Source organism: Oryctolagus cuniculus, chromosome 4 (assembly GCF_051225735.1).
Source record: "Oryctolagus cuniculus isolate XC-2025 breed Fujian yellow rabbit chromosome 4, ASM5122573v1, whole genome shotgun sequence".
Taxonomy (NCBI): domain Eukaryota; kingdom Metazoa; phylum Chordata; class Mammalia; order Lagomorpha; family Leporidae; genus Oryctolagus; species Oryctolagus cuniculus.
Window position 1 is genome coordinate 25,034,122 of NC_142870.1, and position 27,853 is coordinate 25,061,974.

The window sequence follows — 27,853 nt, forward strand, 5'->3', positions numbered from 1 at the left end:
TGTTATCTGCTGTGATCAGCATTTTTTCTAATAAAAAATTTGCATAAAGAACAATTCTAGTGTACAATTTTATAAACTCTGTGTTTTGGTATTTTTTTCTTTTAGTCTCATGAGAATACTTGGCTTTGATGTTATTCTTCACATAGAAATGGTCTTATAGGCAAGATACTCATAATAGGAGGATTTTTCTAAATTTTTTGGAAAATGTTGTATAAAATACTATGCATGAATTTTAACATTTTTGTACCAAAATAAACTTATCTTTTAATTTTATTTTTCACAAACTTTTTGAAATACCCCCCCTTTTTTTTAACTAGAATAGGGATCTATTGAGGTGCACAAATTTCCTTTGTGAATGATACCATCATTGCATGACAATTTCCTTTGTGAATGATGCCATCATTGCATGACAACATGGAATGAGAGTTCCATGCTCTGTGTTGCTGATGCCATGTGCTTGGACATGCACCGACATCACACTGCCTCTATTTTCTCAAATTCTCTGTGGATATCAACATCATGATGTCTTATAAAACTGGTAGCTTTCAATGCTCTAGAAACATGTAGAACTTGGTTCCACAGAGAGGAAGCCCAAGACAAACAAACTAAGCAAAGCATAATGGAGAGGGTTGTCTAAACTTAAGATGAGAAGTTTCTTTGAGAAAAGTAAAAATTGAGTGTTTTGCATGAAAATAGGTAATAAAGTAGTCATATGTTGTAACCCTATGGAAATACATAAATGCATTATAGTGGAAATGGATTGTGTATTAATTGAATTAACATGCAGATATTTGACAGCATGTTATATAGAAAATGCAATAGACCCAAGGTGTTTTAAAACTTCTATAAGCACCAGCATAATAATTTTTAAAAAAGTATTTTATAAGATATATTGTGAAAATCAAAATATTATAAAATGGATTTTATAGTTCACATTTTTTAATATCATTTCTTAAGTGAATTACATCATAGGATACACTAGAAGTTCTCTGCCATATTGTAGTAGTTATTTTTAAATAGCATAAGGATATAATTACAAGCAGAGGCTATTTTAATTAGCAAATGCCTTAGATATAAATTTAAGGTATTTAATCATATATTCAACTTCTTTAACCTTATGCCAAATTTGTGAATAAGTTACAATTGAAACTTTCTTGGAAAATCAAATAAAATTCAGAACAAACATAGATTCTAACAAAGAGAAAAGATTGAATGTATAGCTTTATAATTTTCATTACAATGGAATTATTGTACACAATGATATGAAGAATAATCAAAAATTAATTATAGACAGTTATGGCATACTCAGTAGTTTTCACATATTTTGTCCTTTGAGCTTTAAAACAGTCCTGAGAGCTGCTAAAATATAGACTTATTAATAAAATATTCAGTGCTCTTTCCTCCAGGTGTTCACTGTTTATAAGAGAAGTTGGCAAGTCAGCAATAATACTCCAAGAAAATAGTATTATTATAATTTAAAAGAAAGAGAAAGGAAAAGAAAGAGTGGTGAATTATGATTGAAGCTTTTAAAGAAGTGTTTTATGATCAAATGAAGGAACATATGGCTAAATGTAGCAGGAAATCACGTTGATTGTAAGATGATTAGAAGTTACTCGGGTCTGATCAGAAGCAGAAGCACCAGGACATGATGAACAATTTTTTTGGGAAACTGTAGTTCAGCCTTCTGATAGAGAGGACTTTGTGGCAATTGGACTAAGAAGTGTAAGGGTGGTTGGCCAGATTAGGTGTACATGAATGCAAGGTGGAAATAAGAATGTTTTGAGAATCTTAAGCAAAGGAGAGATAGGTCACTATTTAATTTTTGTGAAATCACTAAGAATCATTTAAAAATACTAAGTAGGGGAAGATAAAATTGGATGTAGGATTAGAAATTGAGATGTACTGGAGTCATCCTGCTGCAAATAATAACCAGTGATTAAAAAAGACATCAGCATTGGTGACGGAAAAAAGCGAATACATCAGACAGATTTTATGTGAACCAAAATTAATTACTGAATCCATATTAGAGGAAGATGATTTATTGTGACCAATTTGTCTGTTTTTTAACATGCATATAAAAGAGGCGGGGTAATGCATAGGTTTTAAAACAGAATTTTGCTGTCACATTCAAGTTTTTTCACACTTTTTAACTTTTTTCAAGTTTTTAAAAATTTTATGTTAACTACACAGAAATCCAATTGACTTAAATACATTTGAATAGGATAGTACTAGGAGAACAAGAATACTTCATTTAGTCTCATCCTATAGTCACTGCTGTACGGGATTAATTTGTTATTTTCAGTTCTTCACACTTAGGACCCACCTAGTTTGTAGAATAAAGGCAAAGGTCATGTGTCATCAAGAGAACAAAATAATCAGTTTGTTACAAAAACAGTGCTTTATTCTCTCACAGAATAGTCTGAACACTACAATCCAATTAATCATGCTATGAATAACAAAGATGCTTTCAAGAGGGAGCCATTGTTCAGAGAGCACTTTTTATTTTACTTATTTCAATGCATCTTATCTTTTTTGTATAGCTCCAAAGCAAAGTTATTTTTATAAATCTGATATGCCACCATCTTCAAAAACTGCTTCACAAAGACATAATTCACTTCCCAAAAGTGTTGAAATGTACTCTCTAGATTTGAAAATACCACTGAATTTGTGAGTTGAAGAGAATGGCAACAAAGAGCAAAACAGTTGATTACTTACGAACTGGTAATGTTTGGAAGACTTCTATTTTACTGTAGTCTCCTTGTCCTTTTCCATTTACAGCTGCAACCCTGATTTCGTAAGTTGTATTTGGTTCCAGGTTGCTCAAAACAACCATTGCTGGAAGAAAAAAAAAAAATGCATGGGCATGCTTAATGTATCTTAATAAGGGAAATGTATCAACTTATTACAATGATGAGTGAAAAAATTTTCCACTGAAGCTTTGTGAGAAATATCTGAAAAAGAGGTAAAGTCATACAAAAAAATAATTTGTGAATAGTCTACTTTTAGTTTTTCAACTCATGCACCAACTTTCTTTCTTTTCATATTTTTGTTTACTTAAAGGTAGATAAAGATCCAAGCAGAGAGATGGATCTGCCATTCCTGGTTCATTTTCCATATGTATACATAGGCCTGAGAGAGATTCAAACCCTGGAGGTGGAATTGATCCAGTTCTATCACATGGGAGGCAGGGACCCAATTTCTGAAACTACTACCTGCTGCTTCCCAGGGTCCACTTTAGCTGGATGCTGAATAGGAGCTGAAGCCAGAACTATGAACCTGGGGACTCAGATATAGGATGAGAAAAATCCTAAAACTGACAACTTAACTTTTAGGCCAAATGCTCACAATCTGCATTAACTTTCAAAGGAAAATGTTATATCACTCACAAAGTGGAAAGTAAAACATTTTGTTTCATCTTTTTAACACAGATATTATGAAAGTAATGGAGATAAAACAAATTTCCTATATGTATTTCAAATATTTCATATACTATAAATGGATTATTTCTGTAGAAAGTAATGGAGGCATGGGATCCTATGCATAGAACACTGATGTCCAGTATAATGTATTTCAGTTATGTTAAAGAAGTTTCATACAGTTGGATCTGTAGCAAAAGTGGATCATTTATTCTTTAATCTCAAATCAAGTCAATTTTTAGGGCTAGCTTGAAGCATTCTGATCATTTATGTTTCTCTGAATTTCATCCTAATTACATGTCAAAATCCTGGATTCAACATGATACAAAGTTGGCAAAAGAATCTGAATAGATATAGGGAAGTAAATATTATTAGAAATAGTTCCCAAAGCATGTCAACCTTTATTATTTGATAAATAATTTTGGATGCAATTGAAGATTTCAAGATATTACCTCTTCGCAAATTCCTCTAATAGAGTTTTAAATAATTCCATAACTGTCCTTATTTTTAACTAATTATTCTTAGAAAACAAAATTTCATAGAAACAGCAAAGCTTTGATGAGAATTAAGAGGAAATCATATCTGGTTTGCAAAACTACAAGTCAAATAATCAATGCATTTTTTTAAGAAAATAAAATTAAGCATAAAATAAAAAGTAAAATCATAGGTAGTCAGGATCAGATTTGCAAGGTAGAATCATGATGGGGCCAGCACTGTGGTACAGCAAGTAAAAGCTGCTACCTGCAGTGCCTACATCCCATATGACTGCTGGTTTGTGTCTGGGCTGCTCCACTTTCTGTCCAGGTCCCTTCTAATACCCAGGGAAAAGCAGTGTTTGGGCCCCTGCCACTGACATGGAAGACCTGGAAGAGGCTCTTGGCTCCTGGCTTCAGCTTGGTCCAGCCAAAGAGGAAGGACGATCTTTCTCTCTGTCTCACACTGTCTGTAATTCTGACTTTCAAATAAATAAATAAATCTTTGAAAAAACAATGATGATTAAACATTAAATGAACTCAAGCAAATTGCTAATATACTTATTACTATATATGTTTTTATAATTAACTGTACTTATTTGCAATCACTATTTGATTATTGCCATAAATCAGATTCTTTTATTATGTTTCAGAAAAAATTTCATATTGTTATCTTTTGTGATATTATTTATTAGGATTTTGTCTTTTTATTAATAAATATCATTAATATAATTATTATAGTATTTTATGTGTTTCACAGGTACAATTCTAAGAAGATAATGATACTTTCTTCTCTCCTTCATTCCCTGCCTCAATCCCTCTCCTTCCTTCTTTAAGTTTTGCAAAACTATAATTTCTGTCTACTCTGTAATCACAGATTTTAATGTTGTTTTTAAAATTTCTCTAAAATGTTCTGATTTAATTAATTATATTTATTTTAAGGTACAATCTGATGATTTGACATAGATGGCCTTTTTCAATCTACATTTTTTTTTTTTTGACAGGCAGAGTGGACAGTGAGAGAGAGAGACAGAGAGAAAGGTCTTCCTTTGCTGTTGGTTCACTCTCCAATGGCCGCCACGGCCGGCGCGCTGCGGCCGGAGTGCTGCGGCCGGCGCACCGCGCTGATCCGATGGCAGGAGCCAGGTACTTATCCTGGTCTCCCATGGGGTGCAGGGCCCAAGCACTTGGGCCATCCTCCACTGCACTCCCTGACCACAGCAGAGAACTGGCCTGGAAGAGGGGCAACCGGGACAGAATCCAGTGCCCCGACTGGGACTAGAACCCGGTGTGCCGGCGCCGCAAGGCGGAGGATTTGCCTAGTGAGCTGTGGCACCAGCTCATTCTACATTTTATAAAGATATTTAATGGATTTGTTTTGATAGTTCCTTTAGTTCATTATCTCCCACTGTATTCATGTTATGCCATCTGTTTAACCTTTTTTTTTTAAGCTTTACTTATCTGAAAAGCAGAGTGACAGAATTTGGGAGAGACAGTGAGATACAGAAGAGAGATGAGAGAGATCTTCATCTGCTGATACATCCTTCAAATAGTCACAATAGCATGGCCTGGGACAGGCTAAAGCTAGGAGAAAGGAACTGCATCCCGTTATCAGGTATGGGTGGGAGAGGCCCAAGTCTTTGGTCCATCTTCTGCTGCCTTGAGAGGTATGTTAGCAAGAGACTAGATGGGAAGCAAAAACCAGCACTCTGAGAGGGGAAGCTGGTGTCACTGTGCAGCTTAAACCACTGCACCACAACGGCAGACCCCTGTTTAGCTTTCTGTATTGTAATTATTTCATCTTCCTTGAGTGACCTCTTAAACTCTAGAAAAGAAAAACAGAAAGCAAGTTGGAGAATACACTGCATAAATATTTTGTCTAAAATACACAATTAAAATATGTAGATCAGATAAATGATAATGGTGAAGATGCGTATCCCAGATATCAACCTGACTTGAAGTAATACTGTACATTTGTTCTATAGTCAGCAGAAAGGTAAATTTCTGACTGGAAAAATTTAGTGTTTCTCAATGTCTTTACCTTATAGGAAAACTAAGCATGCTTTTCAGAGTGTAAAAGCCTTGTGAAAGCCTCAGATTCTGATCCATGTGGTCAGATTTAAAGAAGGCAAACTGGGAAAAGATATATTGGCATAGAAATACAACTGATTAGAGGCTAAAGTATAAGTGTAAACACAAGGATTGAGTTAATGATTGCAGACAAGCTACAAACTTGCAGCTTTTTTTCAGGAAACACAAATCCAGTTAGTGACCCAACACCAATAAATAAGGTTAGCTCCAGGAAGCAAACAAGTCTACTGTGTAGAAAACGTGAGTAGACATGTGGAACTGGTTAGGAAAACTACTCAAAATCAGTATAAAATTGAATTCAAGAATTGAAAATCAACATGTTGGGGACGAAGCTGTAGCACATCAAGTGAGGCTGCCACCTGGGATGCAAGCATCGCACATGAGTGCAGGTTTAAGTCTCAGCTGCTCCATTTCTTCTCCTACTCCTTGTAAAGGAGCTGGAAACAACAGCATATGATGGTCCAAGTCCTTGAGTGCCTGCCACGCATGTGGGAGACCTGGACAGAATTAAGATTTATGGTTTCAAAATGGCCCCACCCTGGCCACTGCAGACATTTGGAGAATGAACTAGCAAGCAGAAGATTCTCTTTCTCTCTCCCTCTCCCTCTCCCTTTCTATAACTCTAGCTTTCAAATAAATATAATAAATCTTTAAAAAAGGAAAAAAAGAAGTGTGAAACACTTCATTGTTTTAGGAAATATATATATATATATATTTATATTCTTACTGCAGTAACCTTTTGTGTAAGACACTATAATGATACATGCTAGATCATGAAAATGTCATACACACATATATAAATGTTATATACACATATATAAAAAATGAAACTATCAAAGTGTTGTCTTATCACAGGAAAATTTAGGTTACTACTTAGATTGGACAATAAAAACAATCATCCCTCAACAACAACAACAGAAAGTAAGCCCATGTTTCATTTGAATTCTCTGCATTTCAGGCACAAGCTCATTCTGCCCGGTTTGCCAGCATTCCAGTTCCTCTAACATTTCCCTGTGGCCGTGAAGAGCTCTGAGTGTCCCAACACCACAGCCCAGGTGAAACCTCTTTCTTTATTAAATTTTGATTGTTAGAATGGATTTTCCCCGTGTTTCCTCATGTTTTTCTGCTCTCGGTGTCAGAGCTCTCCTGAGTGTTCTGAGTTTCATGTCAGAGTAATTTGCATAGGAGAGGAGCAAAGAGGGTAAAATGATGGCTAAACTGTTCTTCCAATGCCATGCTAAATCACTCCAAGTTAAAAAGGACGAGGGGAGGCCCTGTAGATGATCTTCAAAATTACACAAGGGAGGTATCAAAGTAAACCTATTGATGTAAGTTTTACAAAGTTTATATACAATAAGTCAGCTTGCTGTTTTAGTTCTTACTATACAGGTTTTGTATAACTACCTTTATTATGCGACTTATTAACATTGTGTGAGCATAGAGATTATTGTGTAAAATAAAAAAGACCTGCATAAAAAGAGACCATATTAAAAGGAAAGACTCGGGGGAGGCAAAGCCTGGATCTGTAATTTTATTTGCCTTTCTTAAATCAGAGGACATAAGCTTTAAACCATCCATAATTTACAGGCATATTACCAAACACAGGGTTTCTGAACACCCAAGGTTTCTGAAAGCAAACCACCACTTGAAAAGTGAAAGGCTGCATAATAGAGGTCTATCTCAAATTAGGAAGTTTGTTAAGGAAAGTCTCTTTTCATAACTGTGCCATACAATAGAACAATAGAGCCACAAATTGAGGTGTGGGATGGGGCCGATTCTTTATAATTCCTTAGAAATTCAAACTCAAAATTTTGGCCAAAGTAGATCTACATTATAAACTAGTAAAAGTTGTCTAGGACAAATGTCATAAATTAAGGTTTCTTTTTATAGCTATATCCAGTCAGCATGATTTATAAATCATAATGTAATTCTTAAGAAAATCATAATCATTAATTATTCTTTGAGTTGAAAACAGGGATGGGTTCTATAAAGCATCTGGTTTCCAGCACTAATTTCTTGTTTCTCCTTGATTTAAATATACTAGAGTTTCTTAAGTAATCACCCGGTTACACAAGCAAAGAATACAGTAAAATATTGAGGTACCTTAAAACAGTGACATTCAAGCTGGAACATGACAGGAAACTATGGACATTTTTGCATTTTTTAAATAAATATGGAAATAATAGCAGCAAAGGGAAAATGAAACTGTATTCTTTTATTAGAGAATCAGATTTTCTGAAAGAGAGCTGAATAAAATTAGTGTGTGTGTGTTCGGATAATGTGTTATAAATCGCCTCCCTTTGGCTTTCAGAAGTGGATGCTATAAACATAGGAGCAAAAGAAATTACATATTTGGTAATTAACTAGACTAAGCATAATTTTAATGTGAGATTAAATTTATCCAATCTCTCTTCCCTTTCTCAAAAGTTGTATTTCTTTTTTGGGTTTTTCTACCAGCTAAAGTAAACATATAAGGTCACTCTTAATGTAGAACTCTTGTATCACCTGCCTAAAATGGAAATATTCATGTTGTCAAGAACTGTGAAACAATTAAGCAAAACTATTAGAAATCACAAAGCTTGACTGGGGTAGAACTAATCATAAATTGACACTCGGTTTTCACATCCTCAGATAGATGTGAAAGTACACTGTGGCCCCAAAGTTTCCCACCTTCGCTCTGTAAACAAACTAACAAAAGAGGCAAAGCACATTGTGTGTTTATTCTCAGAGAATTCTGACTTCATTATGCAGGGGTCTGCAAAAGGCTGGAACCATAATAAAAGTAGTTTTTACCACTGCTTTTCATTATGTAGAATTTTAATAGTTGAACTCTAGTTACATATATAAAAATGACTTTGGGAATAATTCCATCATTAATGAAGAGTGTCTTTAAGTTTTCTTAAAAAGGTTTATGAATATACTCATCACAGGTCAATTATATTTTCATTTGCTTTTGAAGTTCACATTTTCTTTTTTGTATAAATTATACTGTGTTTCAAGTTTTCAATAGCAGTGTAAGCATATGATTCACCTTTTAAAAATTAGCTTAGAAACTGTAGAAAGACTCTTTGTAGTATAATTCATATGGGTGTATATTATGAAGAACCATGGAAAAATTACAAATGTAGTAATTATGCATTATTTTTCTGGATCTTTTATCAAAAACCCATTGATGGTACTATTTTAAGATCACAGCTCAGCTCTTCTGAATTTTCATTATCTATTTACTACACTGCTTTTTATATTCCTTTTCATCATGGATATAAATTACACATAAAAATAAAATATTTAAGAATTGAGGTTTGATTGATAGGAGATTTTATTCAGGAAGCACATATATTCCTTGAAATCTAATGACAACCCATGAAACACCAAAATTTTACCCCATGTAAAAATTTTGATTTAATAGAAATGTTTCATCAAATTACATAAGTGTTTCACAAGCAATTTGTACTGATCTAAAGTACAATATTTTTGGCAAATAAATGGTATTCATCCAAGATACTCATTCATTTTTTTCAGAGGCTCCTCTACATGTAAAATATAGGAGTTGTATAATTAACAAACATTTCATTCTATAGTCTAAAAGAACAGATTTTCATAAAATACATACAAATAACTTAGTGATTAAAAATAACCAGGAAATTATTTTACACTCACAAAAGGTCCAGACCAAAAAGCCCTTTTCCTGATACAAAGCTTTTTTTTCTTATATAGCAGATGGTTGGGGATAAATTAATAATTTATAATCAAATGCTTTCTGTCTTCTGTGCCTATAGAAACTCTCAACTTCATTTAACCTCCAACTAACGTCTGTATATTTTTTTAAATATGAAGATAGTTATTCTGACTAACATTTCCACAGGCATTCCTTCTAAATTAAAAAAAAATCTGAATTTTTAATTTTAAAGCTAAAAATGCTATTTATAAGTTAAAATTTTAATGATTTCAAGAAGTTGGAATGTAAAATAATGAAAAGATCTGTTTCTATAATTTTAATTTGGAATTCCAGTTGTATTTAGTCAACAAATAGGACAAATAAGATAAATGATTTATTTTTTTTTCAAAATTAATTACTGTTGCCTTTAAAATAGATTGATGGAATAGAATACTGTGTTGAAATTTGGAGAAGATATTATATAATTATGTCATCCAAATTGTATGAATTTATAATGCTAGATATAAAAACTATAATCTATCCTTATGAAATTCACTTGTATTTTATAAGCTTCATATAATGAAATGAAGAATAAATTACTTACACTAGTTGCTAACCTTAGGCAAATTTGTGATAATTCACTCACATATCTGGAGAAGGAGAATGTCTTTAAGTCCATGAAAATGCAAATAAAGGTTTTAGCCACTTGCTAATGATCAAGACATATGCAGCTTGCTTCTGCTATATAATTCCTTTTCTACTTATTAAAAATTGACTATTGGATAACGGTTCTAAATCCACAGACAGGTATTTTCTCTTTTAAGATGCTAGCATTTAGATGACTGAATAGGCTAACACTTTTGCTGGACCAGATCCTTTTGTACACCACAATTTTTGAGGCTACCTTAAATATGTTTTTTAACCTAGCATCATCAAGCATGAATTTAATAATGTTACAATTTGGGGTCGGCGCCGTGTCACAGGTTAATCCTTCACCTGTGGCACCAGCATCCAATATGGGCACAAATTCTAGTCTTGGCTGCTTTTCTTCCAATCCAGCTCTCTGCTGTGGCCCGGGAAGGCAGGGGAGGATTGCCCAAGTCCTTGGGCCCCTGCATCCACATGGGAGACCAGGAATAAGCACTTGGCTCCTAGTTTTGGATCGGCGCAGCTCCAGTCGCTGCCATTTGGGGAGTGAACCAACGGAAGGAAGACCTTTCTCTCTGTCTCTCCATTTGTCTGTAACTCCACCTCTCAAATAAGTAAATAAAATATTTAATAAAATAATAATATTACAATCTTATCAGCTAGTGAAACACTTAATAAATTAAAATAATTTTAAAGTACAATATTCTTTTGAATATTTTTAATGATTTATTTATTTACTTGAGAGGTAGAGTTACAGACAGAGAGGGAAAGACACAGAGAAAAATCTTCCATCCACTGGTTCACTCCCCAACTGTTAGCAATAGCCGGAGCTGAGTTGATCCAAAGCCAGGAGCCAGGAGCTTCTTCCAGATCTCCCATGAGAGTGCATGGGCCCAACCACTTGGGCCTACTTCCACCACTTTCCAAGGCCATAGCAGAGAGCTGGATCGGAAGAGGAGCAGCCAGGACCAGAACCAGCACCCATATTCAATGCAGAAGCTTAGCCCACTACACCATAGCACCAGCCCCTCTTTTGTACATTAAAAGCAAATCACATTTTTAATACAGTAAATGAATATACTTGGATGAGTCAAGTATTTTTGTGCAGAAATGAAAAGAGATCAGGCAGAAAAGAGAGACTAAGATAATACATGCAAAGCACACAAATATATGCACAAACATGCATACATATAAATACCATATGCTATAGTATACATAGTATGCATATAAAAGTTTTATTGATCACTTATCCAATGAGATTATATGAATTATAATTTATATAATTTGTTTAGAGAAATGGAAAACTTTTTTCTGGCTTATCTTTATGTACATAAATGCATTGATCTTACACAAGTTCATATATTTATTTCTGCAATATGTGCATCCTATTTTAGGAATCATTGTTTATGTAATATTGGTTTTCAAAAGAGGTTATGGCTAAAATCAGACAGTGCATTAGTTCAAATTTTATCAGAAAGGTTAATGGAGATTAATATGTAGATAAAGAAGGAACACAGGAAATGGCAACAATAAGAGAAACAAACATTGTACCCATGGTCTACACGTGATGGAAAAGTAATGAGAACCACGTGATGGCATTCTGAAGTCATGTCTGTGATGTCAGCCCATGGTCATTTCCAATGAATGGTACTATTCAAAGAAACCATTAGAATCTTCCAAATATAAGAATCCTTAGCTATTTAGTAAGAAAATAAAAGGCTCTATACTCCTCCTTAGGCTTTGAGGATATATACATATTAAACTAGAGAAAATAATTATTGCTTATAATAATTAATTTTAATAATAGAATGGCAAATAATATTTGCTACAAGGAAGTGGGTCAGTCATCATTTCTTTCTTTCTTTCTTTCTTTGAGAAGTAGAGTTATAGACAGTGAGATGGAGAGATAGAGAGAAAGGTCTTCCTTCCGTTGGTTCACTCCCCAAAGGGCCGCTATGGCCTGCGCTGCACCGATCTGAAGCCAGGAGCCAGGATCTTCTTCCTGGTCTCCTACGCCGGTGCAGGAGCCCAGACTCAACTGTTGCCCATATGGGATGCTGGCACAGGATTAACCTACTGCGTCACAGCGCTGGCCCCCAGTCATCATTTCAACGTATTTAGATGAATGAAATTTAAATACACCTTCCACAATGAATCATCAGGCGCAGGTGGTGGGCACAATGACTTCAAGACTGCATAGGATGCCTGCATCACATGTCAGGGTCCCTTGGTTCAAGTCCTAGTTCTATTTCCAGTTCTGGCTTCCTGCTATGTGCACACTCGAAGGCAGTAAATGATGGCTCAAAAGCTTGGGCCCATGCCACCCACTTGGACTTAGTGGCAAACTCCTGACCTTGTCAAGACCCAGCTCTAGTCTTTGCAGGTGTTTTGGGAGTGTTTAGCTCTCTGACTCTTGTTGTAATAAATAAGTAATAAATTAAAAAAATTAAGAAATACAGTATCAGTAATTTTCACTAACAAAAATTCCTACAAAATCTTTGATGGTCAGCCCAGGAGAAACTTCACTGGACTTAAGAATTTGAAAGCTACATTTTAGCAAATATCATAGTTACAGGGAAATTTACAATGTCTAGAAGAGTGTATGACTGAGATGATTTTTTTTTAATTTCTCAGAAACATAAATACTTCTGCTCACCTATGGTTTACATTCCTATAAAATACACTGAAATGTTAATGTTTCTTTTGGCACTACCCACCACAAAATCATCACCAAAAATCAGTATCATAAACATTTCCTCCACCTTCCTAAAGTCTCCTCCCACCTGCCTGCTCTTTCTCTCTTTTTTTTTTCTTGTCTTTTCCCCTTTTTCTCTGCCTTTCTTCTTCCCTTCCTCTCTTTGCTTCCATCCTTCCTCCCTTTTTTCTCCATTCCTTCCCTCAATTCCTTCCTTCTTTTCAGCTTTTCTTGTGATATGATTACTTAACATAAAATCTACCCTTTCAGCAAATTTTTTAACTGTACAGTATTGTTAACTGTAGATGCTACATTGCATGATAGATTCAGTGGAAGTTAAAAACAAAAGATCTTCTAAGATGGACTTCCCTGATGGAAAGGGGCTAATATCTGACTAAGCCTAGTCTACTCGGTAAAGACAATCAGAAACCACAACGAGAATCACCTCTAGCAGGCAATAATCTAAAAAGGGCTGACTTCCTACCCTTTAGAAGGAATAATCATGACCTATACTCTTTAAGCTCTGTGTGTGTAAGAAATGGACTTTGCCAGTATTTTCCCGTGGTAACTGCCACAGGCCCTAGATTAGTTCTGGTCAGTTTACAAAGGGAGCACACTAAAGACCATCCCTACCAAGGAATAACCTTTTGATGTCACCTAGGGCAAAATGCCTTACAAAATGCTAAACCCTCCCTGAAAGCTATGCACGATCTCATTTGTGTCTGTGCAGTTGTATCTCATTATTTGTCAGTACTGGAATGGAATTTTTATGAATATGTAATAACTATTTTGTTCTAATTTTGTTAAAAGCTTTGTTCCTTTGCCTGTACTTGCTAGAATACACTTTTAAATTGTACAAGAATGGAGTTACTCTCCACTCTATAGGTCTTTTTTTCTTAAAAATAATGCTCTACTTTTTGCCTTTTAGTCTGAGAGTACCTCGGTAAATAATCTCCAGGATGTATTCACTGTATGGAACATGAACTTTCTATTCTTTGACAGACACTTTCCCAGTTCCCCCTCCTCCTACCCACTGATAATCAACATTCTATTCTGTTTCTATGAGTATACAGATTCCGAATAAATGGAACTATGTTATATTTTTCTTTTCATGCCTGGCTCTTCCACTTAACACAACGTCCTTCAGGTTGATCCATGTTGTTGCAAATGACAAGAGTGCCTTTTCTTTGTGACTGAATTATGATATTTCAATGCATCCGTGGATCTGCTGATAGGTGCCTAGATTGCTTTCGTATGATGAATGCTGTAAATAGTATTGCAATGAATATAGGAGTACATAATTCATTTTATTTAGACATATACTGAGAAGGAGAATTATTGGATCATATCGTAGTTCTATTTTAATTGTTTTATGATTTTCTATACTGTTTTCCGTAGAGACTGCATCAATTTACATTCCTACCAACAGCATACAATAATTCCATTTTTTCACATCTTCCCCAATACTCCTCATCTCTTGTCTTTTTGAAAACAGCTATCCCAATGTGGATTTCACATGAATTTCCCTCTAATTTTCTAATGCCAACATATAAATGAGCATCTGTATAATTCAGACCCAAACCTGCTGCACTAAAATAAAGTGGTGATGAGGGCAGCATAGAGAGCGTTGTTATAATTCTGAATGAAAGAGCTAAAACGTAGAAGGAACTAGATTTTTCTAGCAATGATATGTCATAGAAAATTTTATAATGACAATAAATAATCTTTTTTATTATGGCACTCACAGCCTCACATTATATAAAAGATGTGAGCTTAAAGTTTTAGGATATTCAACTAGAAACATTGTTTTTTCCTTTGGGGTTATTGAGATCATTGGATTTTGGCATCCCTTTAGGGACAAAGAGAGCACTTGGAAGGAGCATCTCTTTAATTCCATCACTGGTCCCTTAATCTGAGGTTTATGAAGGATGTTGCATGCTAAATGAAGTAACTGTACAACCAATAAGATCAAGCCTAGCATTGCTTAAGACATCAAGTATTCCAATCATTGTACTTGGACCATTCTTTTAAGATAGGCTTATTCTGACCTTCATCAAAACACAACATTGTGATATATCAAAACACAAGAGATGTTGAACCTAAACTACATTTGATTCTCCCGGAAAGAAATATCACTTACATAATAAGAATTGGTAATCAAGAAGACTTATCAATAGCACCCTAGAATTTAGAATCTGAAAGAAAATGACTATAAAACTAGAAAGTTATATTCATTTTAATTGTTGTACTAAAGACACAAGAAATAAAAAAACTCAAATCTTAACACCTCAAATAAGTCACTGTTTTCTTCCATCTCCAGAAACTCTTTGAGATGGTAGTTTATATTATACAGCAAGTTATACAATATAAGGATACAGTACATGAGATTTGGGAAATAAATGATATAACATAGAAGGAAATACAAGAGATGGGTTTATGTCTGATAAGACTTGGTGCTAATGTTTAAAAAAACTCCAGAAATCAAGCAAATAATTAAAACTTTGTCAAGATATTAACTGAAAGAACTTAAAACAGGGATCTAGTCATCCTGATGAGTTCAGTATCATGATCCTTCATCGATTAATGCTGGAATGTCATTTAGTTAGGTTCATTATATTGCTAGGCTCACCATAGGGATAATCAGTTAATATTCATGCAAACAGAGATAAGTGAGTTGCAGAAGAAGGAAAAAGAGGAAGTGTCATGGCTTTCATGGTTCACATAACTATATCCATGTTGAGCAATCATTGTCTTCTGTGAGTCTGAATACTTGTTTTGATAAAATTAAAAAATACATATTTTTGCGAAGGTGTGCCTGCCCATGTTTTAATGTTTGTAATATTCTAATTGATATATTAAATAGGAGAAGAGACCCAATCTCAAATTGTAGGCCTCTTCTCGTCCTTTGTCATATCAGTTCCTCTGTTGACTTCACAACATAAGCATGGTAAATGTCTAAACCTTAACGACTTCTAAATTTGCACTTCCAGTCAAGACTTTGCTTATATATTATCTGTTAGACTGAAGACATCTCTACTTAAGCACTCAATCACAAGGCAGATTTCTACTTTCCAAGTAAGATCCAACTGTAGTTACCCCCATCTCAGCATCCTTTTGATTTGAGAAACTGCTCAAATCTAAAATCTCCAAGTCAGCATGAACTTTTTTTTTTGCTTCTTTATTATTATTATTTTTTATTTCCACTGTGACTTATTCACCATATTACTAGATATCCAAGCCAATCTTCTCTGCACTACTTTCAAGATACATCTAGGATCAGATTACCTCTCCTGAATGGCCTGTTCCAAGAGCTGTGTGTCTGATTTGGACCATAACTGACTTGGAATCGGTCTGCCTGATTGCATTATTCTCTCAACACAGCAGCAAGAATGATATTAAAATATTTCTGCTGATAGCATTTTGCACATAATTTCCAAGGACTCCTCATTTAACTGAAAAATAGCTGAAGTCCTACACCTTCTTATAGTATATTATATTAGTGCTTCCCAAAGTTTAACATTTATGTGAATGCCTTGTCATTTTGTTACAATGAAGACCTTGATTTAGGAGATCTGGGAAAGGATCCAAGAGTTAGTCTTTCTAACAATGCTTCAGGTGATGTCAGTGTTGCTGGCTCACACTCATTTCTTGACCTACCAACTTCCCTAATCTCCTACTTTTCTGATTATACTGATTATACTTTTCTGATTATACAAACATCTCTTTGTTTCTCAATCCAACCTTCTTGATCCTTTGCTCCTTAAGCAGGCACAAACAGCTTAAGGAATCTTGCATTAGCTATTATTCTGCATAGGAATTTTTCTTCCCATATAGCCACCTTCATCTCTTTCAAGTCTCTGCTCAAATGTCATCTTACCAGGGCCCAAGATAGTCATCCTGGGGTCAGCACTGTGGTATAGTGGCTAAGCTTCGGTCCCCAGTGCCAGCATCCCATATGAGCACCAGATCCTAAGCCAGCTGCTCTTCTTTTGATCTACCTCTTTACAATGGCCTGGGAAAGCAATGGAAGATGGCCCAAGTGCTGGGGCCCCTGAACCCATGTGGGAGGCATAAAAGAAGCCCCTGGCTCCTGGCTCCTAGCTTTCTATTGGCTCAGTTCCAACCATTTCAGTCATTTCGGGAGTGAACCAGCAGATGGAAGACCTTGCTCTTTGTCTCTCCCTCTCTCCGTCTGTAACCTTGCTCTTTGTCTCTCCCTCTCTCTGTCTGTAACTCTGCCTCTCAAATAAAATCTTAAAAACAAAAGCCATCTTTCTAATAAGACCTCCATGTTTACATTACTTAAAACTGTTAACATTTCTCAACCTTCTCATAATCTTGAACACTTTTTATTGTCCGCATTGTTTTTTTAAGCACAGTACATAATTTAATTACTCACAATGTGCATTTCTTATTATTCTGATTTATTTTTTTGAATGTAATTTCTTTAGCCAACAATATTACTGAAGTGAGAACACCTTCAGAATTTAAAGTATCCATATATTAGGTGCCTCGTTAGTGCAGTACCGCGTCAGTCTCATAAAGTATCCATATATTGATACTGAAAACAATGTTAGAAAGAGAAGCGTGTTTGAAAATTTTGATTTGGAGTACTCCAGTTAATAAAATTCACTTGTTCATATTACAGTTCAAAATTTCATTGATTTTTATTTGAAATCCTGATAATTCAAGGAATTTAAATAAATTTGATTATCAAGTTTGAATTACATATCTACCAAACATGATTTTAAATAAACAGGAATATAGAATTCATCTAAATATTTGTTAAGTTTGGTGAACTAATGGGTTTCACATGTTGAACAGAAATTTGAAATCTTTGTCAGGCAGAAGTTATTTTACGACCTTTCTTACATCTGCATTCTGGCTAATCTATTTTCAGAGGGATAATGCTAAATTAGAGGAAAACCTGTAAAATGACATTTGTAAAATAATCTGTAGTTTAGTTAATATAAAGTATACATACTGGCCGGCGCCGCAGCTCACTAGGCTAATCCTCCACCTACGGCGCCGGCACACCGGGTTCTAGTCCCTGTCGGGGCGCGGGATTCTGTCCCGGTTGCCCCTCTTCCAGGCCAGCTCTCTGCTGTGGTCAGGGAATGCAGTGGAGGATGGCCCAAGTCCTTGGGCCCTGTACCCCATGGGAGACCAGGATAAGTACCTGGCTCCTGCCATCGGATCAGCGCAGTGCGCTGGCCGCAGCGCGCCGGCCGCGGCGGCCATTGGAGGGTGAACCAACGGCAAAGGAAGACCTTTCTCTCTGTCTCTCTCTCTCACTGTCCACTCTGCCTGTCAAAAAAAAAAAAAAAAAAAGTATACATACTGATAATTTTCATTTTGATAAATGTACCAAGTTATATTATCATTGGAGAAGACTGGGTAATGGGTATATGAGTACACTCTATACCATTTTTGAACTGTTTTGTAAAACTACGAGTATTCTAAATAAGAAAGTTTATTTTAATGACATTTGATCAACATTTTCAAATTGTAATCTATTAAAGTTATTTAAGCATGAATCTCTAAACTTGCAGTTAACTAAAATAATACAGGAAACCTTATACTCTAAGAAATTATACTATACCTTTAAGCCCAAATGAAGAACAAATTGTTCATGCACAGCTGGGATAGAGGAACTTGCACACACTCCTTCAGGCAATTCCTCTCTTTTAAAGTATTTTGGAAGCTTCATTAACTACTTCTTAATTTTCATGAATTACACCAATGGCTGAGTATATAAACATTACACATGATCCATTTTTGGATATATTCACACATTTTATACATCCCCAGCTGTGAAGATGAACATAGATTTCTTTGACATTCTTTATCATTGATATCTTTAAAGAATTTCTACAGTTTTTACTTAAAAAATAATTTGTTTTCAAAGGAAAATGTCTTTCCATGAAAGTTGGTGATAATTCTACTAATCTGCATATTTACATGTAAGAACTCAGTATTTGATCTACTAACATTCATTCTATTCATATTCGGACTCCTGTTCTAAATTGTCTTGCTTATGCATATCTTTAATAAATCTAAATCTATAATTCAAAACAACTTAGGAGAGAACAACACTGGGGCACAACGGGTTAAAGCCCTGGCCTGCAGTGCTTGTATCCCCTGTGGGCATCGGTTCTAGTCCCAGCTGCTCCAATTCCAATACAGCTCCCTGCTGATGTGCCCGGGAAAGCAGCAGAAGATGGCCCAAGGGCCTGGGCCTTTGCACCCACATGGGAGACATGGAAGAAGTTCCTGGCTCCTGACTTCAGATCCGCTCAGCTCTGGGCAGCCATTTTGGGAGTGAACCAGAAGATCAAAGACTCTCTGTCTGTCTCTACTTCTCTCTATAAATGTATACTAAAACTAAGGAAGCATGACCTTTCCCTTAAAATGAGAATGACTTTTTGCACCTTATAAATGAATTTTTCTTCAGAATTTTATTAAAATAAGAAAGTTTGCAAAATTAAAACCTGAAAAATTTTAGAATTATACATAATAATGAAGCATGTAACTAGCATTAATTACAGTATTTGCAAACTACTATCTCTAATAGTAAAATTACTATATAGAGAGACACATATGTATGGACTGCAGTTACATTTTCCAAAAATACATGGTAATTTACTGAAATAACTCAATAAGACAAATATAAAATCCAACTGTGTAGTTATTTCCCAGGTTCAATTAATCATTACATTACTTGATCAGTGAAAAAGGTAAGAAATTGAAAAACAGTTTCTGATGAAAGCCCCTTTCACAGTTCTACAATATTCAAATAAACTTTGTTTTTTTTTTTTTTTTGTTTTTTGTTTTTTTTGACAGGCAGAGTGGACAATGAGAGAGAGAGAGACAAAGAGAAAGGTCTTCCTTTTGCCATTGGTTCACCCTCCAATGGCCGCTGCGGCCTGTGCGCTGCGGCCAGCATACCACGCTGATCCGAAGCCAGGAGCCAGGTGCTTCCTCCTGGTCTCCCATGGGGTGCAGGGCCCAAGCACTTGGGCCATCCTCCACTGCACTCCCTGGCCACAGAAGAGAGCTGGCCTGGAAGAGGGGCAACCGGGACAGAATCCGGCACCCCAATCGGGACTAGAATCTGGGGTGCCGGCGCCACAGGCAGAGGATTAGCCTATTGAGCCGCAGTGCCAGCCTCAAATAAACTTTGAATAAATTTGAACATATACTAATTTTTTAAAACAACATTTATTTATTTATTTATTTGGAAGGCAGAGTGACACACAGAGCAGGGATTGTGGGGAGAGGCTGGAAGAAAGAGAGAGGAGAGAGAGTGACAGAAAAACTCCCATCCACTGGCTCACTTCCAAAATTAGTACAACAGACGGGGCTGGACAAGGGTGAAGTAAGGAGCCAGGAATTCCACCTGGGTCTCCTGCAAGGGTAGCAGGGACTCAAGCACTTGAACCATCATCTGCCCCTTCCTGGTAATATTAGCAGGGAGCTGGAATGGAAGTGAAGTAACCATGATTTGAACTGGCACTGCTATGTTCTAATCTGCTTTTTCAGTGTGTCCATCCCCACATATAATAATTTTTATTGGGATTTAAAGGGCTTATATGCATGGTTGTTGATGGTGATAATTTCTCAACTCAAATAGATTATGCTATTTGAATTAATTGTTCAGTTATTTACTAAATGTAACAGTATTTTTAAATATTAATTTTTAAATTTTATTATCAAAATAGAAAAATCAGCTTTTTTTAAAAAAAAAGATTTATCTGTTTATTTAAAAGGCAGAGTTAAAAGAGATGCGGAGGCAGAGAGAGAGAGAGAGAGAGAGAGAGAGAAGTCTTCCATCTGCTGGTTCACTCTCCAGATGGCCGCAATGGCCGGAGCTGTGCTTATCCAAAGCCAGGAGCCAGGAGCTTCATCTGGGTCTCCCACACAGGCTCCAGGGTCCCAGCAAGTGCTGGGCCATCTTCCATTGCTTTCCCAGGCCATAGCAGGGAGCTGGATTGGAAGGGGAGCAGCTGGGACTCGAACCAGTGCCCATATAAGTATGTTGCACTGCAGGTGGCGGCATCATTCGTTATGCCACAGCACCAGCCACAAAAGCAGCTTTTTAAAAAGACGCTTATTTTCCCTGCATTAAATACCCAATGAGGAGCGTAGAATTAACTAACAAAGTAATAGATGATATGGCAATCAATGTATCATGTAGCTCCTCTATACGAAAAGTCTCGTTAGACATGTGATAGATGTTTCTGACCTGGAGTTAGATACCCAAATTGCTCATATTCTGCATTAGAATAATTCAACTTGTTGTTATCTGATTTCTCATAATTTCCTATAATTTGGAAATAATTTTCATGTCACATCAGTGGTTGGGACGATCACTATGCCTACAACTAAATCCTGAAGAGGATAGTAACAGGACAGATTCCCATTGCATCTTAAATCTAGGACCTGACACACAGTGAACAGCTAAACATAGATAATAAATTAATAAATTAGTTGGGATCAGAATATAATAACAGGAAAATATATACAAAATATTTCTAGATTGCAATCAAGATAGAAATGCTTTTTATGAATGAGTGTTGACATCAATTACCAGAATTAGAACCATGTATGTTTTATAGTATATTATAGTTATTTAGGAACAGAAAAGATGAATAGCAACTAAACTTCCATAATTAGTACAAACAAATAAAGTCACTGTGATAAAAATAATAACTGAAATGTTCAGAACTATATGCATCTGAATTTTCGTATGTCAAATCAAGTATTGTTTAACAAATGCTTCTAAGTCAAGGAATGTAATTGTGTTTACAAAGATTTCTTAAATGTTAGGGAACATATTTTTAAATTTTATTTAAGTTATACAAGTTTCGTGCATTTCATATAAAAAGATTTAGGAACATAATGATACTTCCCAATCTACACTCCCCCCTCCCACCATACAGGCTCCAACCCTTCCTTTACCTTCTCCATCACCCACTCTTAATTGATACAAAGATTTATTTTCACTTTCCATAAAAATCCAAAGGTTAAACCTACACTAAAAAAGGGTTGAACAAATAGTTTTTGTTCCTCACCAGAAGAGACAAGGGCTGTAACAGTCATCAAGTCTCAAAATGTTCATTTCACTCCAATACATTATATTTTAGGTATTCTATTAGTTACCCTAGATCAAGGAAAACATGACATCTGTCTTTTTGGAACTGGCTTCTTTCTCTTTTTTTGTATAAAGATTTTATTTAGTTATTTGAGAGGTAGAGTTACAGTGAGAGGGAGAGACAGAGAGAAAGGTCTTCCATCTGCTGGTTCACTCTCCAGATGGTTGCAACGGCTGGAGCTGGCCAATCTGAAGCCAGGAGCCAGGTGTTTCTTCCCGGTCTCCCATGTGGGTGCAGGGGCCCAAAGACTTGGGCCATCTTCTACTGCTTTCCCAGACCATAGCAGAGAGCTGGATTGGAAGAGGGGCAGCCGGGACTAGAACCGGTGACCATATGGGATGCAGGTGAAGGATTAACCTACTGAGCCATGACACGGCCCCAGGAACTGGCTTATTTCAATAGTATAATGCTTTCCAGTCCAGTTGCATCCATTTTATTGCAAAAGACAGAATTTCTTTCTTTTTCTTTTTTGTTGTTGTTTAATTACTTGAGCTCTGTACGGATGCTGGATATTAATCCATTAAGAGTCCTATAGTTTGCAATTATTTCCCCCATTCTTTTGGTTGCCTCTTCACTTTGCTGAGTGTTTCTTTGGAGTGCAGAAGCTACTCAGATGGATGTAATCCCATTTTTCCATCTGAGTTTTGATTGCCTGTGCTTCTGGGGTCTTTCCTAAGAAGTCTTTGCCTATGCCAATGTCTTGCAGAGCTTCTCAAAGTACTCTAGTAATTTAATGGTACTGGCCTTGATTGTGTTGAGAAATGTTCCTTCTAAGCACAATATGTTTAAGGTTTTTATCATTAAAGGATGTTTTCTTTTATCAAATGCTTTTTCTGCATCTATTGAGACAATCTATGGTTTTTGCTCTTCAGCTTGTTAATGGGATGTATCACATTAATTGATTTGTGAATGTTGAACCATCCAGCATACCAGGGATAAATCTCACTTGGTCTGAGTGAATGATCTTTCTAATATATTGTTGGATTTGATTAGCTAATATTTCATTGAGGATTTTTGCATCCATGATTATCAGTAATATTGAACTATAGTTCTCTTTGTTGCATCTTTCTCTGACTAAAGAATTAAGGTAATAGAGGCTTCATAGAAGGAGTTTAGGAGGATTTCCTCTTATTCAATTGTTTTGAATAGCTTGAGAAGAATTGGAATTACTTCTTTAAATGTCTGGTGGAATTCCATAGTGAAGCTGTCTGGTCCTGGGCTTTTCTTTTTTGGGACAGTCTTCATTACTGATTAAGTCTCTGTCATGGCTATTTGTCTGTTTAGGTTTGCTATGTCTTTATAACTCAGTTTTGGTGGTTGTATGTGTCCCGGATTCTATCCAGTTCTTCTAGCTTCCTTGATTTGTTGGAATGCAGTTCTTTCTAGTAATTCCTGAAGATTATTTTTATTTCTGTGGTATATGTTGTTAACATTTCCTGTTTCATCTCTGATTTTATTGATTTGGGTCTTCTCCCTCTTTTTATGGTCAGCTGGGCCAATGTGTAGCAATTTTATTTACAAAAAACACAGCTCTTCATTTCACTGATCTTTTGTATTTTTTATTTCAGTTTTGTTTATTTCTTCTCAAATTTTAATTATTTCTTTCCTATGACTAATTTGGGTTTTTTTTGTTGTTGTTTTTCTGAGTCCTTGAGATGCATCAATAGCTCATTTATTTGGTACCTTTCTAATTTCTTCATGTAGGCACCAATTGCTATAAATTTCCCTCTTAACACTGCTTTTGCTGTATCCCATATGTTTTGATTTTACATATTGTCATATTGATTCATTTCCAGAATTTTTTTGATTTCTCCCTTGATTTCCTCTATAACCCCCTGTTCATTCAGGAACATGTCATTCAGTATCATTGTTCTTGTATATGATCTAGAGATTCTTGAGTTGTTGATTTGCAGCTTCATTCCACTGTGGCCAGAGAAGATGCAGGGTATGATTTAGACTTTTTTCAATTTGCTGAGACTTGCTTTATGACTTAGCATATGGTCTATCCTAGAGAAAGTTCCACGCTCTGCAACTGTGGTTGAGAAAGTTCTGTCAATATGTTAGGTTCATTGGGTCTATATTGTCAATTAGCTCTGTTGTTTCTTTGTTGATTTTCTGTCTAGTCCATCTGTCATTTGATGGAAATGGGGTGTTGAAGTTTTCTGTTACTATTGTATTGGAATCTATGTCTCCATTAAATCTATTAACAATTCTTTTATGTAGCCAGGCACCCTTTAACTGGATGCATACAATTTATTATAGTCACACCTTCCTTATGAGTTGATCCCTTAATCATTACACAGTGCCCTTCTTCATCCCTTTTAACAGTATTTTTGTTAAAATATATTTTGTTTGATATTGGGATGACATCGCCTACTATTTCCTTCTCATGCCATGTTCTTGCTCTGGCTATTATCACCATGGGTTACTGCAGTCTAACTTCACCTCCGTCTCCAGGTTGGCACCTTCTCCAGCTCTCAGCTGCTGGAATCATCTGTTGTGGCAGTGTGTGTACTTCTTGTTCACACCTTCCACACATTTCTACAGCATTTCTATTCCTTCTGTAGAATTTCCACTGTGGTTTTCTCTCTAATTTTCCCCTGAGAGTATACTTCCTACATTTTTTTAAAAAACTGTATCCCTAGTGTAGTGCAGTACATTGTTCCCTGTTCCACCATCTTGGAATTCTCAAGATACTTTAGTAACACAACCCGAGGCTCATAAACAAACACAAAGGAAACATCTATGAACTATTCAAAATTATAGCCAAGCTTTAAAAAATACCTTCAGATTTATACCTGTACATTCACCTAGACAGCCAGAAAAAGAAGCCTTAATTCTGACTCCAAATTGCACACACCATTTTCAAAATAAATTATTTTAATGTGCACATTATCTCACAGTAAAGGAAAGCAAATTCTGAAACATCAAAAGTGAATTGCATACAGAGACCTAAAGTTAGAGGGGCAGCCATGTAATTGCTTTAGGATCATTTATAGTAGTCAGAGTGCAAATAGTACTGTATTATTGGAGCTTTTGCTTAGGTCTCTGATATAGAAGACTAGATTTGAATAGACTCAGTCGGCACACAAAAATGCAAAGTGGGAAATTGAATCTAAGATCTTCGAATGGAACCAGGATCCTCAAAGTTATTGGATAGAAATAAAAGGTTGGGATAGAAAACACACACACACACTTGACTGCTGGTAACGAAACCTTTTATGACAAAGGCCTTGAATCTAGTTTGATAAGAGGCTGGATAAATACTTCTTTGAAAAATAACAAACACACGGGCTGTGATATGGCTTAGCATGGTAAGCTGCTGGCTGAAATGCCAGCATCCCATATGAGTATGAGTTCCAGTCCCCGCTGCTCCATGTCTAGTCCATTCCTTCCTAACGTGCCTGAGAAAGCAGCAGAAGATGGCCATTCATACTGGATACCCGGATACAGTTCTAGGATACTGGCTTCAGCCTGGCCCAGCCCTGACCATTGTGGCCATCTGGGAAGTGAATCAGCAGATGTTCTTTCATGGATGAGAAAATTCCAAGTCAAGAAATCAGGGGCAGGAGTTAGACACAATGGTTAAGGTGCCATTTGGTATTCCTATACTGTATATTGGAGTATCTGGGTTTGAGCCCCAGTTCTGTTCTGATTGCAGTCTCTTGCAATCACACACACACACACATACCACATACACACACAAACATATACACACATCCTGAGAGGCTCAGGTGATGGCTCAAGCAGTTCTGTCATAAATTGAGTTCCTGTCTTTTGGTGTCACCATGGCATAATATTGGCTGTTGGGCGTATTTCTATTTGGATATGTGGATGTAATACTTTTCTGTGTGTCCCCCTTGTCTCTCCCTCTCTCCCTCTCTGTCTTCACCCCATTTACATGCTCCACTTCTTACCTCTCAATGGAAGGGAGAAAGAAAGAGAGAGGGAGGGAAGAAAGGAAAGGGGAGTAAGGGAGGAAGGAAGGAAGAAAGAAAGAAATGAAGAAAGAGGAAAGAAGGAAGGAAGCAAGGAAGAGAGGAAGGAAGGAAGGAAGGAAGGAAGGAAGGAAGGAAGGAAGGAAAGAAGGAAGGAAGGAAGGAAGGAAGGAAGGAAGGAAGGAAGGAAGGAAGGAAAGAAGGAAGGAAGGAAGGAAGGAAGGAAGGAAGGAAGGAAGGAAGGAAGGAAGGAAGGAAACTTTCTTACCAACATAAAAGGACAAATTAATTTAGAATGTTCTTGGGTTCCCAAATAGCAGATGCAAAGAAATATCTTTTGTAGAGTGATGCACCTGAAACTCATGTACTGCATTACTCCAAGTAAAGAAAATACGCAAAATATGTGACCACAATATAGAAGTCATAAAATACACTAGCAAATAGGTCAGCTTAAGTAGATTCTGCTGAATTTTTGAGCATCAATTTCATAAACTATGATTTTCAAAATTAAAATATAGAATAAGTATGCATAAAAGATTAAAAAACATTAAAAAGGACAAAATTTTGAAATGTCAAGCTAACTTGGAAAACAACTAAGTAAAACTTACATAAATTCAATATGTGATCATTAAAGTAAAAACTTAATGGAAAAGTTAAGTAACAGATTGAGCATATCTGAATATAGAATTAGTGATATGGAAGATAGAACTGAAGATATTACCATTAACTCAGAACAAAGATCGAAAAGAATGAAACAATAAAAAATATAAAGATATATGTTATTTTAGCTTCTCATACACATTCTTAACTTGGATTTCAGAATAAAAGAACAGTAAGAAAGAGGAAGAGTATAATATTCAAGAAAGTTATGATACAATATTTTCCAGTAATTGATGAAAACATGTTTCTTCAGATTCAGAAGTCAAACTAAATCCCATGTGATATAAATGACAGAAATTCACAGTAAGACATATAAGTAAACTTCAAATTCCTTGAAGTAGACATAAAAAGCAACCAAAGAGAAAAAGTAAACATATTTTCAAAGAAATGGCAGTTTAGTAAGATAAAAAGGGAGGAGGAGGGAGGCTGGGTGTGAGGGAGGGAGGGACAGTAAGGTGGAAATTATCATTGTGCTCTTAAAACTGCTTATATGGGGGCCAGTTTGTGGCATAGCAGGTAAAGTCACTCTGACATCCCCATTAAAGGAATCTCGGGCATCCCCATCAAAACAAGTGTCACTCCACTCCTTCCCTGCTCCTTTGGCTCCCTGACTCACCCACGCCTTCCTTGTGATGCCACAATCCTTCATGCCCCTAATGGGCAGAGAGCTCTCTAAACTAAATGCCTCATTCATCACACCACCATTCGATGTCACCTCGATCTTTTGTCTCCAACTCCACCCCTCTAACAGCCCCCAGATCTCCATCTCCCCCTCTCCTCTGCCTGATGACATGCCCCCTGTTGTTCCTTTAGTTTGGGACATTAGCAACCCTCGCATCATCCAACATCACTCTCTTTTCTGGATAACAAAAAAAAAAAAAAACATGCTTCCATCTCACAAGAACAATACCCTCTAAACCCTAACAACTGCCATGTCTTAAGCCCATAATTAACCATCTTCTTCAGGCCTCCCTTTATTTTGTATACTCCCCACACAACACCCCTGTCTTGGCATCAAAAAGTCCAATGGGTCTTACTGTTTCATTCAAGACTTGTGCAAAATAAATGAAGCCATTGCCTCTACCCGTCCCCATCAATCCTAACCCCTATATATTCCTA

General features: G+C 36.1%; 1 protein-coding gene across 2 annotated transcripts in view; it reads right to left on the bottom strand.

Annotated features, from left to right (window-relative positions):
- NCAM2 (neural cell adhesion molecule 2) overlaps window positions 1-27,853 on the bottom strand; it is a 586,819-nt gene that overhangs the window by 75,956 nt on the left and 483,010 nt on the right. For both annotated transcript variants that reach the window (XM_051819201.3, XM_051819203.3), the window contains exon 13: window positions 2,716-2,835. In XM_051819201.3, coding sequence (XP_051675161.1) covers window positions 2,716-2,835 — 120 coding nt within the window. The remainder of the gene's footprint in view (window positions 1-2,715; window positions 2,836-27,853) is intronic.